This window comes from Anolis carolinensis, chromosome 2, assembly GCF_035594765.1.
Source record: "Anolis carolinensis isolate JA03-04 chromosome 2, rAnoCar3.1.pri, whole genome shotgun sequence".
In the NCBI taxonomy this organism is placed as follows: domain Eukaryota; kingdom Metazoa; phylum Chordata; class Lepidosauria; order Squamata; family Dactyloidae; genus Anolis; species Anolis carolinensis.
In genome coordinates, this window is record NC_085842.1 from 141,568,270 (window position 1) to 141,584,356 (window position 16,087).

General features: G+C 39.5%; 1 protein-coding gene across 1 annotated transcript in view; it reads right to left on the reverse strand.

Moving 5' to 3' along the window:
- Window positions 1–3,162: 3,162 nt before the first annotated feature.
- Window positions 3,163–16,087, reverse strand: part of LOC100555456 (heparan sulfate glucosamine 3-O-sulfotransferase 3A1) — a 79,170-nt gene continuing 66,245 nt past the window's right edge. Inside the window, exon 2 of the mRNA XM_062970682.1 lies at window positions 3,163–6,618. Within this exon, the coding sequence (XP_062826752.1) occupies window positions 6,000–6,618 (619 nt within the window). The 3' untranslated portion in view covers window positions 3,163–5,999. The remainder of the gene's footprint in view (window positions 6,619–16,087) is intronic.

A 16,087-nucleotide genomic window follows, 5' to 3' on the forward strand; every position in this document is an offset into this window, starting at 1 on the left:
TCCTGCCTTCCTCTTCCCAGTGCAACTCCTCATTCAAAAGGGAGTTTACTGTCCCTCCTTCTTCATAGCATTAATAAGATTTAGCTATGGGACCACTGCCTTTTTTCTGAAATATCTACCAGTGTCACTCCCTCACTACTGCTACTGCCCAGTAGTTGTTTGCCATATTTAGTATGTCTCCTTAGCAAAAGCCACCCAGGAGACTCAACTAGCATGAGAGACCAAACATCACTATTGACACCAGCATAGTCTCTTGCCACACTTAAACATGCAATATTAGTGGAAGAAGTCCTATAGTGTGCTTACATTTCAACTTGATGATTTGGAAAGTACCACAAAGGGCATAGTAGAAATAGGGGAAAAGCTTCTTGTGATGAGTAGATTCTCCAACTTTTTTTAGCCAACCTCATCAAAGATAGATTTTATAATCTTTCCCCAGAAAGCATCTGTAATGTGCTTACATCTTCTTTCTTATTTTAAGATCCAGGCTTAGGATCCAGAAGCCGTGGGCACCAGAATGCTGCATTTTTATATCACAAGAGAGCTGCCAAGGGAAACAGATGGGGTTTATGACAGAGAATTGGAAAGAAATAAAAAGGTAGATGGGTAATTTGGAGATTATAGGCTCAGAGATTTTGGGAGGCAATTTGGAGTTCTCTCACATCTCCCCCACCCTTTCAAAAGAAAGGAAGGAGAGTTGCTGCATTTTATGTAGAACCCTGCAATGCCAAAAATGTGACTTACCCGTGGCATCTTAAAAAATAAATTGCAACCCTAAAGGCATCCTAAAATGGAAGAAAGGAGTCAAGATTCACAATGATACTGCTCTTGTTGCTGAACAGAGGAATAGCAAAAGGCTGGCTGTCATAAGATGAACTGGGGACATGAGAATGGGATCTGGATAGACAGGGAGTGTCTATCCAGACACACAGTGATCCCCCATTCCCAGTTTCTTCACCAATCTCTTTAGCAACTTTTGGTCCTCCAGGTGTTTTGGACTTCAACTCCCAGAAATCCCAACCAGTTTACCAGCTGTTAGAAATTGTGAGAGCTGAAGCCCAGAACACCCAGAGACAAAAGGTTTGAAACCACTACTTTATCAGAATGAAGTTAGAGTACACTCAATCCTCCAAATTCACTGGAATTAGAGGTTAAAACCCCCTATGAAAAAAGATAAAGAAGTTGTCTGAGGAAATACTTTTAGATCTTACAGTCCTATGGTCAACCTCCATTCAGATTCCTAGAGAGCTGTTTTCTCTAAAAAATCTCTAAGTCCTCCAGAATAACTGCAGAAAGTTGACCATAGAATCACACTGGAAGGCCTAGAAATTCGTAGAAAGAACACTTTAAATCAAATCTGAGAATAATCAAATCTTTAAAAATCAAAACTTAAGAAATTGAGAGTTGACCTTAAATACAGGTATATGTCCATAGTATTTCCTAGTTCCTGACTTCATGAACTTCTTTTTCTTCTACAAGTTGCATGTTGTAGCTCTCATGGGGGTGTACAGTTTGTAAACACCCTGGCCTGAAGTCAACTTCAAGTTGGATATTAGTTCATCTGTAGAAGTCTTTACCTCAAGACTTGCCATCTCATTCTTGCTAGAGATATAGCCAGGGCAGTTGGCAGAATGTAGTTAGTCATGGACAAAACCTGACTAAAGTTGGTGAACTTTCATACAATACCATTTTTGTTGTTGTGTGCTGTTAAGTCATTTCTGACCTATGGTAGAATTTGGTTGGGGAGTGCTTGCCCTTACCTTCCTTTGAGGCCCACAGAGTGCGACCTACTCAAGGTCACCCAAGGGATTTCCACAGCTAAGCAGGATAAGTCTCCCAATGTCTTGCTCCAACACTCAAACCACTGCTCTATGCTGAATCTCCTCAAAATCAATTACCACTTGCAAAATGTGGGCTTTTCATACCAGTAAGGTAACTTCCTTTCTTTAAGTAGGACTTTGATATTTATAACTCATATAAAATTATGGAGCATTTTATTAAAATATTTATGCACATGAACCAGCCCACATTTGCACCTAGCTGCTCCCCATCTCTGTACATCAAAAAATTTAAAACAGCTCAGTTTCTCAGTACCCGTAAACTTTATTAAAATATGTGCTTTTCCAGCCTTAAGTTAAATTAAAAAGTATTTCAGCTCTTACAGAAATAGCATCAAAGTGAAGAATTGAGAGGATTATAACACAAAGAAATAACATAAAACAGTATATACAAAGAAAAGATAATAATAATAATAATAATAATAACTGCATTGATATCTCTCTTGGCAGGCCTTACATGGTATATCCTATATGCTAAATAGAAAAGAAAACTTAAAGTAATAACTATTAAAAATAAATAAACATTAGAAGGTATGCTCATGAATAGAAACTATAAAATCCACAAGGTATAAACTGATGTTCTATCCATTTATATTTATTATTTCCGTTACATTAAAGGTAAGAAATCCATTCATCAACACCTTTAACAACCTGGTTTCAAATTGTATTTAGGTTTTAGTTTGTGAGTTTATTGTTTATCCATTGTGGCAAGAAAAAATGCTTTGGAATAAATTTGAAACTTTTCTCCTTTAGACTTTGAGCATAATTTATTTAGAATTTACAGTATACAGAAAACAGATTATGGTTAGTTCCTATGAAATAGCCCTTTATAGGGTCAGAGTAAATTCCACTTGAATCAAAGCTCTGTTTTAAGCCCTGCATAAAAGGAAATTAAGGAGATCTAGAGATTGTGAATCAGTATGTTGTTTGACTGAAACTGTCTGCTGCAATTGTTCTAAGTAATCCCACACACAAACAGTGGTGCATTGGAAGTTGTTCACCTACAGAGATTTATTTCTGATCTTTTGATGGCTTTATAAACTCTGCAAAACATAATTGAAATCTTCCATTTTAGAAGATTTCAAGTCATCTATGGGGACCAGTGTGTCAAGGTGCCCAAACTATTAACCACAGCCCAACAAGTCATGCTCATGGAATAACTAAACCAGACTGTTCTAAGCTCATTATGAGCGGGATCCTTCCTTGACTTTAAAAAGATATATAGATCCATTCATTATTAGAAAGAGACTTTAAATCTACATTAAATCTCTGTGCTGTTTATATAAGGTGAAAGAGTCTTATTGTAAGGGATGACTTACTTATATAAACAGCACAGAGATATGAGAAACAAAGAATCAACTGCAGTGAGTGTGCGATGAAGATCGAAATGTGGGCTCCATTTATGGACTTGGAAGCAGTGTAACAAAGCTTAACTGAAATGAAGAGGTTATTGTTGTGAGTCCACTGTGGCAATTGATCTACAAATTGTTCTGCCACCAAATCACTGTACGACATTGGACACATGGTGGTCAAGCGAATGGACAAACATAACAATATGCCTGTGGTGCAGATAACGTTTTTCATGTCTTACAAGACTCCAGAAACTGATAAAGATCCAATTGACTGGGATTGAGCTGTCCCTTTCTAGCAGAGGGATGACTGAAAATCAATTGGCTTGAATTGCCACTCATATCAGTTCCTGTTAGCAGATTAGAAGAAACATAGGCCAAAATCCTGTTTCAGTGGAATGGAAATCAATGGCAACGTAATTCTGCTGGGTTTATATTATCACTGGCTCTGCAAACCTTGTTGAATGCTCCAGGATACATTCCCATGGCCAATCCATGATTAGGAGGGTGAAGTCTCAAGGTACTATTCAGCTGCAGCTAAACAGCTGCATAACAGCAACCAGATAGTGCCCAGGAGTTTTCCAGCCCTTGGCTAAATATCATATGTAGGGATGTGCCCTGGTACCTTCTGGAGTTGCATGCTTGTGTATGTATATGTAATTACAGAAGAAGGCACTGGGTAACTTCTTCTACAACATAAAGGTTATCCTATCTTATAACACCAACATGATTCTGGGGGATATACTTTCACATTTTTGAATACTTTCTAAAGTTTGTTTTTTAATTTATGAAACAGCCTACTGCTTTAAAGTGGATTTTTTTTCTTTAAAATGTATTTATTTAAAAATATTTAATGAGTGTATGGTGGAATTTAACACTTGTGTAATCTACAGCATGATATTTACTTCAACTAGGATATAAATCTTTGTGCATTTTGTTCTTGCTCATAAAAATTATGAATTTCAAAAGTCTTCTTCAAGACAGAGAAGATTACAAAAAGGGATTCTTTTCTGTTGATTTCTCTTTTTTATTCTGTGACATTTTAATGAAAATGTTACAAAAAATAATTTTATGCACAGATGTTTGTGCAAAATACTAGCTAAAATATTGCCTTGCCAAATGTTACTACTACTTTGGCACAAAAGGATAAAGACTTGGTAAAGCTGTAACTTCCGTGATCCAATGGGAAATCACACTATATTTGGGCAAAAACAAGCTCCTTGAGGGACCTCTGGTAGGAGTTAGTGTGAGCTAGAGCAAGCCAGGTTTGTCACATGTTCCATTCTCAAGTGACCTATAGCTACTACTTTCCTCTCTCTTTGTTTGGGAGATTTTAACATGTTTACCCAGATGTTTTATGGCACAAACCTCTGCCAGAAAAGGGCTTAAGGCTAGAGACAGAGCATTCTGAGGAGACAGAAGGCTGAGCAGATTGGTTAAAAGTGACCTCATGACCTTTCAAACTTGAGTGGGGGAGATGACAAAGAAAATGACTTACTCTCCTTCTTACTTTCCCCTACTGTTGACTCTTCAGCTCAACCCAGCTGTCACTGGGCTCTGGACAGAAAATCTGAGCTAATATAAGGCTTTAGGGAGACAACAGGTGGATCAGCTGAGGGTTGAGGAAGAAGGCTTTGAAAAGCCTTTCAAACTATAATGAAGATACTTTATCTTAATTAGCCTGGATATTGGATCTTCCTTGGGAAAACATACAGATTTGGAGTCATATGTTTGGACAAGGCCTCACACCACTCTTCGGTTAATGCCTCATGGCGCAACCCCAAGGGCGTACTTCAGCTTTAGTAGTACAAACAAAGAAGCAGTTAGGACAATATAACTCTGCAGTGGAGCTCTCTGTTCATGCTGACTTGAGCATTCTGGGAGTCATAGGGGAAATCTGCACTGACCACTTAAAGTATATTGAAGCATCCCAAAAACATAGTGTTCAAATGACACTGGGCATGAAAAACACAGAAACATGCTTTAGAGTCCTTAAACCAGGGATACTCCAAGATAGGTCCTGTAATGTGCATTAGCACCCACCAATGTAAACCACATCATATGGCAAAAATGATCAAAGAAGAGATGCTCCAACGATCTGCACATACATCTTAGGAGGAAGTTGAAAAACAAAATCCTAAATCTTTCATGGCCATGAAGCTGTGGATACTGTGGATGATAGAGCAGAGTCAGACTTACATATTCCAATGAATAGAAGCACCGCACAGGCCTAACCCAGGCCCTGAGCTTTACATTTGATTGGCTACATGTTTGCTTCACTTCTGCTTCTACAGTGGGTTTCTTAAAATAGGTAGAGATTGAGCTCCTTAATTTCAGGCTATCAGCTATGTATTTAACTTATATCATAAGACTCAGTCAAAAATCCTACCCATATTTGATTAATGTGGTCAACAATGGGACCAATATTGTGCCATGTTTAAAAATCTGAGTACTAACATTGGGATTAAGTGTTGAATGATTCCAAACAACTTTTCAAAAAAAAAAAAGAATAAAAGAAAGAAAGAAAAGAATAAGAAAAAGAGAAAAGATGTCACATAGAAAACTGGAAACATATTTGTCTAGGCCACATACTGGTGTCATCAGCTAGACCCCAAATGAGAGTTTTCTGGATTGGACATTGTAAATCCTGAACAATTTAAACAAGAAAAATAGAAAACCATGGTATTTGCTTCCAAATGAAGATATTAACTGGGGCCACCAGACATTAGCACAAATATTAATTTCCCTTCTCTGTTAATATGTACAAAAATATATTTTTCCTTTTTATTTGTTTAAATTATATTTTTCAGCTTCAGTCCCAGCCAAAATTGTGTCCTGTCATCTGGTAGAACTTCATGTTGAAGGGCCTATAGAACTCCCTCAGCCGCTGGACCACCTTCTGGTCGATGCTGGGGTGGGTCCGCCCTTTCGTTTTGCCCAGGCAGTGGGGCTTGCTGCTGCCTTCAGCTTTCTTCAAGCAAGGGAAACCCTTGGTCTTGTTGAAGTAGAAGTGTTTGTCCGTGATGATCCTCTTGAGACCCAGGAAGTCTTGGACGCGACCCAACTCACCAGCCGGATCACTGATCAGCCTCTCCCCACTGACAAAAAGGATTTGCCCAATGGGGAAATATAGGAGCCAGTTTTCCAGATGCTTGGCGTAAATGCCAATTTGGATGGCACTCCAGGTGGTATCAATAAGGCCTGTAGTCCTGTTTTTGAAGGTCAGGCTCTCAAAGGTGGGGATGTCGGGTTTCTTGGACAGTGTCTGCGTGTAGTCAGAAATGGCTCTGGTAACGGGATCTCTCACCACCACAATGAGCTTGGTGTCCTTGGACATGGCAGAGATGCGAGCGGGTGCTTCCTTTGTGACAAAGTAGCTGGGTGTTTTCTCCATGGTTATCTGCCCATCAAGAGTTCTTGGCATTAGTTCCCTAAAATAAAAAAGAGACGTGGAGTAAATTATTCCTGCAGCATTGTAGCAGAAAGCTTGGATGAGCTCACTGATTTAGCTATTGGGATTTTAGCATTTGGGACAACACAAAGGATTTCAGTTACTATAGATTTATTTATTTCATGTCAAAGCATTGCATAAATAAACAAGTATAAGCCTGATAAAATAGTTTTTGGTCACTTGGAACATAAGTGGCCAAAAAGGGACAACAGCCATTGCACTGTCTGTAGCAACAGTTCTTCCTATGTGCATGAGGCAGGGCATTGTGGGCATTGCAGCCACTTATTTCTCCTCATAATTCCTTTAGTCTAGAGGCTCTTATGTGGTCAACAATAGGACCAACATTTAAGGTCCCCATTTACCTTGGAAGCCATTTATATTATCACATATCTAGAGCGGATAACCAATATCCAAATACCCTGATGTTGTGGTGGATAGGCCAAGGAGCTATCTAGCAGCAATGCAGGCTTCAGCACTCTTGGAGACCAAGGACAACCAGTAATTGGCTATAATATGTGTATATCTGTGGATGATCTTGAAAACAGAGTTCCTTCTCAGGTGTGTTAATGAGTATAAATAATAACATATGCTTTTTGTCACGACCCAGGCTGCAGAGCACCAATAACCAAACACAGAGGCCAGAATCTATCTAATATCTTTATTAAGGAAATATATAAAGTTAATAAAAGCAAGTGTAGGAAATAGTTCAGAAATAGACCTTTCAGGAAAGGTCAAAATTAGTCCAAAGAAACAATGTCCAATATGAAATATTAAGGTCCAAAGTTGTAATCCAATAACCGAAACACCCACTTTGCCAAGCAAAGTGAGGGGAGATGACAAGGTTCTTAATCCAAGGAACTTGATGTGATGCTAGGAAGTAAACTTGATTCTTGGAACACAAGGCTTGATACAAGGCAACAAGGAACGAGGAACAAGGACAAGATCCGTGGTAAATACTTGGCAAGGTCCGGGAAGCAAGGCAAGGTTGGAAACGTGAACGAAGGCTTGGAAACAGGAACGAGGCTTGGAAACAGGAACGAAGGCTTGGAAACGGGAGTAGCGCTGTCCACACACAATCTACTCCAGTTGCTGACGAATTGACTCCGCAAAATTCCTTCAGGGCAAGGAACCTAAATAGGGTCCCGTTTTCCCACCAAGAACACTTCTCTGGGGAACCAGAACCGAAAGTCAATCTCTGTGTCCAGATGCATGACTCCCTAAAGGTTCTCATGAAAGCAGTCTTAATCAGCTGAATGCCTGGCTGCGATTCTCAGGCTTCTGCGATTAGCCTGTTGAACTCCTTTTTGTTGTTGATAATAACTACGGCGAGAAAATGGGGGAGATTTTGACTCCGGGCTTGTTTGGCAGATTTCTGGAAGACAAACCTCCTGCAGGTGCAAGGGCTCCAGTTCTGGCTGGGAAAGTTCCAATTCTGGCTGAAATGGTGGAAAACCCAAGTTTTCCTCTTCATCTGCCACAACAGCGCTAGGAACGGGACTACATGGCCCATGAGTCATCACACTTTTTCACAACAGTTATTCAAGGTAACTAAGGAAATTCCTACATCCAATGACTGCATAATTCCGAATACCAGATGGCTACTAGCAAGGAGGGCTATGACTTTTTTTGTCCCACTTGTGGACTTCTTGGAAACATGTGATTGACTATTGTTAGAAACCATGACCTGAATTAGTAGGTCTACTCTTATTTTCTTCTTATACATTAATTAAAATTTTGTAGACTATAGCTCTACCCTACCTCTCAGCAAAGGAATCTTGCATTTTTTTTTACATTATACAGTATTAGAAACTGCAAGGTCAGAGACAGAAAACACAATACTATAATGTATAAGGAGCCTCCAGGATAAACAAATACATTCTTTGTCACTGTGCAGAATTGAGCCTTTGTCTTTTTACATCTTTCCCTCTAGAGGATTTTCTGAATTCTGTTGACTAACTCTAATGAGAAAGATGTTCCCTTTGGGTTGTTTTTGAAGAAATTATATTTCAGGCCACTGTCTTTGCTAGAGGTTGCAAAGCAGTACAATGTCTCCATAACAGACATGATTGGCTCATACAGTTCAATATATCCACACATTTTTCTGACCAAACAATAGGTTACTCACACCACATTCCCATTATGTCCAAGTTGTGTCTATAATGAAGGTATATCTGAAAGGAGTAATTCCCTAACCCTACTACCATTAAAACTTCAATGCTAAAACCATTCCTAGAGCCACTAACTTCTCTGCATTGGTGAGGGACTGGAGACATTTTAGAGTTTCAAAACAGTTCAAGGAAGATTGGGGGGGGGGGGGCAGAACAAATGTGACTTTAGGCCAATATGAGTAGTTAGGTAGAGATTTGCCATAAAGGAAAGTAAGATGTTGTGAAGATTTGATAAAAGGGCAGTTACAAGAGCAATTCAGAACTCGAGAATTGTAGAGAGAATATATTTTGAAGAAAATAACCTTAGTGGCCTACATGTATTTAAATCATACTGTGTGATTAAATGCCTAATTATGCAGACAGAACCTGCAGTGAAGTCTTCATAGATAAAGTGTGTGCAAACTTTGTTTTACCGATGTTTCACATTTCAGCTCCCATAATATCTTAACATTGGCCATACTGGCTAAGACTTTGGCAAGCTGAAAACAAAAACATCTGGAGAAACAATGATTCCCTGCAGGACACAAAACATTATCTAAGCATCGAAACATGTCTCAGAATTTTCTATTCTTTAAAGTTTAAATGTTTGAAGGAAAGTAAAAACTATCGGTGGCGAATGGGTAATACCAGGATTATCTAATTTATAAGAAGGATTTTGGTGGGCTTTCTTTCTTAAAAATGACATTTGCAAGAAAGTTCATCCAAAACCTGATCTCAAAATAGCAAATAAGGACTTCTACAGATGAGTCACAATAGAGCCAGATATACCCATGTCTTACCTGAATTATCAATTGCAGGGGGTAACTACTGTAAAGCTACCCAAGCAAAGCAAACACAGAAGAGGTCCTGTGATTATAGCCAGTTTAACTGGAAGAAATGAATGCTTAGGTAGCATCTCTATGGCATGATGGTCTTTAGAATTAGGAGATGAATAGAGTCTGGTAGACTGAAACCACCAATTGCATGCCAGAAGCCATTAAGAATGTTCTGACCCAACTTTGGATAGATTAATTAATGACAAAAGCATCTTTCACGGACATACATAGAAGCTTATAAGGCCTTATAGATGGATGTGGTGCCTGAATTTTATTAAAACGGAGCCACCAAAGAGATCAGAGCTGCATAAATGTTTTACAAACACAATTTCAAATTGGCTTTTGCCAAAATAAATGTACTTGTGCTGTTTTCATTTTGTTGAGCTCTGCTTAATTACTTATTAGATGGCAGCTGCTCTTTAGATGTAGACATTAAATTGAGGGTGCAGAACAGCCTCACTCCTAAGCCTCATGTAATTGATACTACAGCCATGTGCTGGCTATGGTACTGAAGAGTGTAGTGCCTCCATTGAAGCAGTGGAATATTCAATGATTGCAGCTTGAGAACCATCCTCAATATATATATTAACAGTATTCAAACTAATGGATATCAGCATTTCACGAAAATGCTCCCCCAGAGTCAATATTTCAGGCCACATGGAAAAATTAAAAAGCATTTAGCAGAGCTGTTGCATAATCGGATTCATCTATCCTTGTTAGCGGGTTTCCTAAACAGGTTTCTCATCACATATGGATAGACCTTTATTGGTTGACATATGGGCTAAGAATTTTAAACAACCCGCTTGTAACAAGATGCACAAACATGGGTGGTAATAAAGGGACAAGACTTGCTACAAACACAAATGTACCCACATCTATCACAAAGACAATCATATTACCCACAAAATCAGTTATATGTTGGCATAGACTCTCCTTAAGCTCTATGTGAACTCTTGGCCATCATGGGCATCCTGTGCAGACATCAGCACAATTGTCAGAGACTCATAGAGTGCTCTGGGGCATAGCAAACACAGAGGAAAGGGGATGGTGCCAGTTCACCATGTAGGCAGTGGACTGAATCAGACCTGATCTTTCTGTCAATGCCATCTAAAAACGTGGGTTTTTTTCAGAGTTTCAGGCAAATTCAGCAACATTCTCTTACTTTTCTCAATGTGGGGATGTGATAGCTACTGAAAGTGCAGGAACATCATGAAATCCAGGATCAAATTCACAAAGAGTACTACTTATAATGTCTGGGTAGATGGGACCTTAATCCCGAGGCCAGTTAACCAAGAGCTTTCACCTCTGAACTGCTGCTATTCAGTGAGGAAAGTGCAGAGGCAGCATGAACATCTTTCATTCAGCCTTCAACTGATTGGGAATTGGATGAGTTGAAAGTACCCCTTCCCTTCAATCCAGCATGGTTCTACAAAACTGAAAAGGATGGATTTCTTCCTGCCCCCTTTTTGCATCACACCATGTCTCTATTTCCTCCATATGCAACTTTGTGAACAGGTGTTGATGAAAATCTGTACTGAAGGGTTGTGCTATCAGTCATCTTTCAGCTCAGGTGGTGAGATGAGGAGGAAAAACGATTGCCAGGCCTATTACTATGGCAGTTTCTCTCTATCTAATCTCCTTCCTTTCCTTCCAGTCATCTGTTCCTTACTTTTCTATGGTTCATGGTGGTTAACTGAATGGACAATTGTGTCTTGAATGATATAGGCTTGGGATGCCAAGTGAAGAAGAAAAGAGCAGCAGCAGGTAAGCTCATAAGCAGCACGGATCTGGTTTCCATGCAAATGCCCTTGGGTACAAGGAACAAAGAATGGCATATCACTGCACACAGGCCCTCACAGCAGAACCATCCCTGAACGCTCTCTCACACTGACACAATCATTTATCCTTATCTTTGGCTTTGTTACCACTGACCTGGCCATGGCCCCCAAAGGGTATGTGGGCCATTAAATATCTGCCAAGGAAACAATGGGAAAGAAACAAAAGCCAAATGCTTCAGGAAAACACACAGAGAGAATTATGTGTACAGAGACAAGCTTGGTACAAGGTTCAGCCCACAAAGTGACTTATTCACACATTTCTCCATACAAGCTTCCAAGTCCCATAGGCTTGCAAGTCTTATCACAGAAGCAAAACATGATCCACATGGAAATGGCAGTGTGAATTCAGACAATAATTTTTATAGTCTTGACTGGAGAAAATGATGTTTATACATTTGTAAAGTGGGCCTTGCCAACATTCCACTTGGAGTGTAGAAGGGATTTTGTAATGAAAGGCAAGGGAACACAGTCATCAAGGAAAAGATTGTGTTAAAAAGACTACTCTAATTTGACATGGATACCACCTGGGATACTGGCGTGATTGTGGCTCTCTGCAGCTTAAAACAAACCTTTCAGGGTGGCTTTTGTATTGCTTGGAACCACACTCTAAGAAAAAGGAAGCCACTGCTATCAAAAGTAATGTTTTGTGGCATGGCATATTTCTTAAGTTTTCAAATGGATGTGATCATTTTAATGTTACCAAAATGGCCAGAATTTGAAGCCTGATTTGAAGGAATATCTCTGAAGTCCTGTCATGAACTACATTCCAGCTCTGAATATTCTTTGTTTAAGAAAACCTTATGAAAATTTGGCAACCTGAAGGCACATATATACAAATTTTAACGTAAGTTTCCCCCGGTTTCATTTACTGGAAAACAAGGTTCCAGCCCTGCTCAGGGGAGTGCAAGGCACTGGCAGCTAGTTGACTCCAACCAAGAGCATTCAAAATTGCCAAGCTTGTCTGTGGCTTTTCTAAGCACTGAACTATCTTTGTATGAAAACATGTACACAAAAACACTGTTGCACCCCAGGGCAGAGTGAGCACTGAAAACCAGACAGAGACCAATAAACATATAATATCTTTATTAAAACAATTATAAATCCAGGAATGAATAGGTGGAAAGGTTGAGCAGATAATAGTCCTTTATGAAAAGGTATGAATTAGTCCAAAGAATTGAAGGGAAATGTCCAATATTATGGTCCAAAGTCCAGAAACCGAAACACGCACAAAACTATTGGAAGGTTCTTGAGCGGGGGAAAACATGGGAGAAAGACTGAATAACAAAGTCCAAAGTCACTAGGAAGTCTTTGATATCAAGGCAGGAGTGTGACGAAGCTGAGGCAGTACTTGGTTCAAGAACAAGGCAAGGAAGTAGACTTAATCCAGGTCTACTCGGGAGTCGCGGCTCGGCTTGGCCGCCAGGATCTGGAGACTTGGCTTGGAAGAAACAGGAGCTAGAGTCGATGAACCTTTCTCAGGAAATAGCAACATTGACACCGCAAAGTGTCCACGGTGCAAAGCACTTTTATGGAACTTAGATTTGATCACAAACAAGAAAAGCCAAACTCCTAAAGGTTCCCAAGGGAAAACCTTCTATCCATTATCCCCTCAAGATGCCAAGCGGTTACTCCTGCGGAGTTCTTGTTTCTCAGATCTCTGGCGATGCAGAAACTCCCTTCTGTTGAAGGACACATTCTCTGGGGAACTAAGAACATCTGGTTCAGCCATGAGAGGAATATTTTCACTTTCTCTCCCAATTAAGGAATCATCCGAGCTATCAACAGCCGGCAGCTGTAATTGGAAAGAGCTCTGTGGACTAGGTAAAAAGTCAGAATAAGCTTCATCCTGGTCAGAGTTCATTTCTGGATCAGGTTCAGAAGCCAAAGGTGGCTGGGGTATGACAAACACAATGCCTTCTTGATTGATGGTGAAACTGCTATAGAAAGGAGCTTAGACCTTTTTCCCATTCATAATGTGGTAAGCTCTACCTTTTTGCCCTCTTTTCTACCATATTCTTCCAGTTTACTTTTGGGACCTTGCAAGATAAAAGTCCTTGGGGCACAGTTCAAGTAGACAAATGTGTGACTAACTCCAACTGTAGATGATGAAAGGGCTCAGCCACCCTGTCAAAATTCTCATCCTTAGGAAAAGAGCTGCTGGATTCTACAGACATATTTGCATGCAATGTGTGCTTCCCATTGCAAAATATTTTTGCCTAACCTCTAAGGATTTTTAAAATTCAAGGTCTCCTTTATTCTTGATTGCTAAGCCCAAACAATGTGCTCATGACAGTGCTACTTTTACGCTCTTTTAATTTTATGTCTTACATTTCTTAGTTTTGCCTCTGGGTTTTTCAGATCTTCTGACACAAAAGCCTCTGTTTGACATTAAACAACAGAGAGGAAAATGCTGTGGTTACAAAACCACTGGGAATAAATAAGAAAGGTGTGCATTGCCTATGTTATTTTACCCATTCTTCTGCTGAGGAACTCCACAGAACTACTTCTGCCTAATCTACATGAAACATTCTGCAGGTCACAGCTAGCTTACAATACTCATGCCATAGTCATCTCCCTATTGTTTTCTCATTGTGGCACACCATTCTTGTAGGTTGAGTAGGCTGGCTCTCCTTGGGATAATGTTTGGATGGGAGTTCCTGTACACAGAATAAATAGCCAAAGTAGAGCTTAGGTTTTTTCAGTAAAATTGTGGGGATTTAAGGCATGATTGGACACAAGAAAAAACATCTTTAGTCCTGGATAGTCTTCATCTGCTTGGCAAACTATAGGCCAATCTGCAAAAAGACAAGAGGGTAGTATGTACAACAGCACAGTGTCAACAAAGGGCACCATCTTCAAAAAAGGGCTAGGAGATTTTGGTTAAGATTGATGGTGCCTTTCACTTTTAGACTGGTTGTACTTTGTGTGTTCCTTCGGTCACGACTGGACTTAACATCAGGGGAAAACCTTTACCTTTACCTTCTTATTGTATCAGAGTAGAGGTGAGTATGGCTTTTGGGGGGGGGGTGCACAACTCTGATGTCAATAAAGATGGCACTTGGGGATTTCAATGCAGGCAAATGCCACTTTCCTTACTGGGCTTGAGAAGATCAGAGACAAAAAAGCCACAAGACAGATAATAAAATTTCAACTCTCATTTGCAACAGAAAAGCGACTTTTCTTGAAATACTTATGTCCTCAGTGCAAATGCTGTGTATCAGGGAGTTCATCTCAGAAAAATGACATAAGCATAATTTAGCTGGGCTCTCTTTTTCTGGAGATGCCTTGCTGCTCCTAAGACAGATGTAGTAGGGTTAAAAATGAAAGTTGCTTGTTAATGCAGAATTATCAGGTTTTTGCGTATGCGGGCAAAAGGAGATAAAACAAAACACCTTCCCACTTATTGCAAGGCTCTAAAAACAGAGGGGGGGAGAGGGAAAAGATGAAGGAGATTCTGATGAAAGCATCAATCTGCCATCAGAGTGTGGCATCTTGACACTCTTTGCTGTTACTTCACAGTGTTTCTTGCCTTCAGCATTTGTTCACTTGGTGTTTTATTTACATTTCAAGCAATATGCTGAAGTGCCAAGATGGTTGTGCTCTGTTTGGAAAAAGAAATAAAGGGTTTTTAAAAAATCAAATACTAAACAGACAGACCACTGTCTGTAGGACTATTCAAAAATTGCTCCAGAATAGCTGGATGGGCCTACGCTCAGGACTAGTGAAATGTATTCAAAACTGTCCACCATATAATTTTATCATTATTACGTGCCCTTTTGCTAGGATAAAACAGCCATCTTGTACTGTCACAAATAGCTAGTCACTGCACTATGCTCACACATGTCACTGGGACCTGTACTATTAGCCCAACTCAGCTGACAGAATGATACCTTGTGCAAATACACTAATACATACAGAAATTGTATATTAAATAACTCCCCCTCTTGATATAGCTTGACACAGCTCATTGAAATGCAATGAGTCTGATAGCCAAACTGCAGTACAGCACAAGGCACAGCTGTAAACTACAGTTACAAACACAGCTCTTGTTGAATATAGCTAGAACTTCTTAATAGAACATTGATTTTATTTTTATTTAAGGTATTTCTTTATTGCCTCCTAACCAACAAAAGTTCCTGAGGCAACGAAAAGAGAAAAAAATTAAAACAAAGATTAAAAACCATTTTAAATGTTTTAAAAACATAGAAAATACTCTTTAAAATCCTAAACATATGCTGTATAAGGTTCAACCTGCATTGGTGACAGGATCTCAGGGCCCTTCTACACTGCCATATAATCCTGAATATCAAGGCAAATGTTCCACATTATCTGCTTTGAACTGGATTACCTGAGTCTACACTGCAAAATAATCCAGTTCAAAGCAGATAATCTGGAGTTTGTATGGCTCTGTAGAAGGGGACTCAAATAACAGAAGTGGGAAAGATGTCTTTCTGAGTCTACTTAACCCTTTCCTTCATATGGTGGAATTGTTATCAAGCTTTATGGAGATTTTTTTGCTGGCACACATAGTGTCAAGTAAACACTACCGTGTTCTTCCATTTTATTAAGAAAACTGCTGGTAATGAATTCTGTCCTTTTCTAGGCTTGTTCACAACTGCATGGAATGC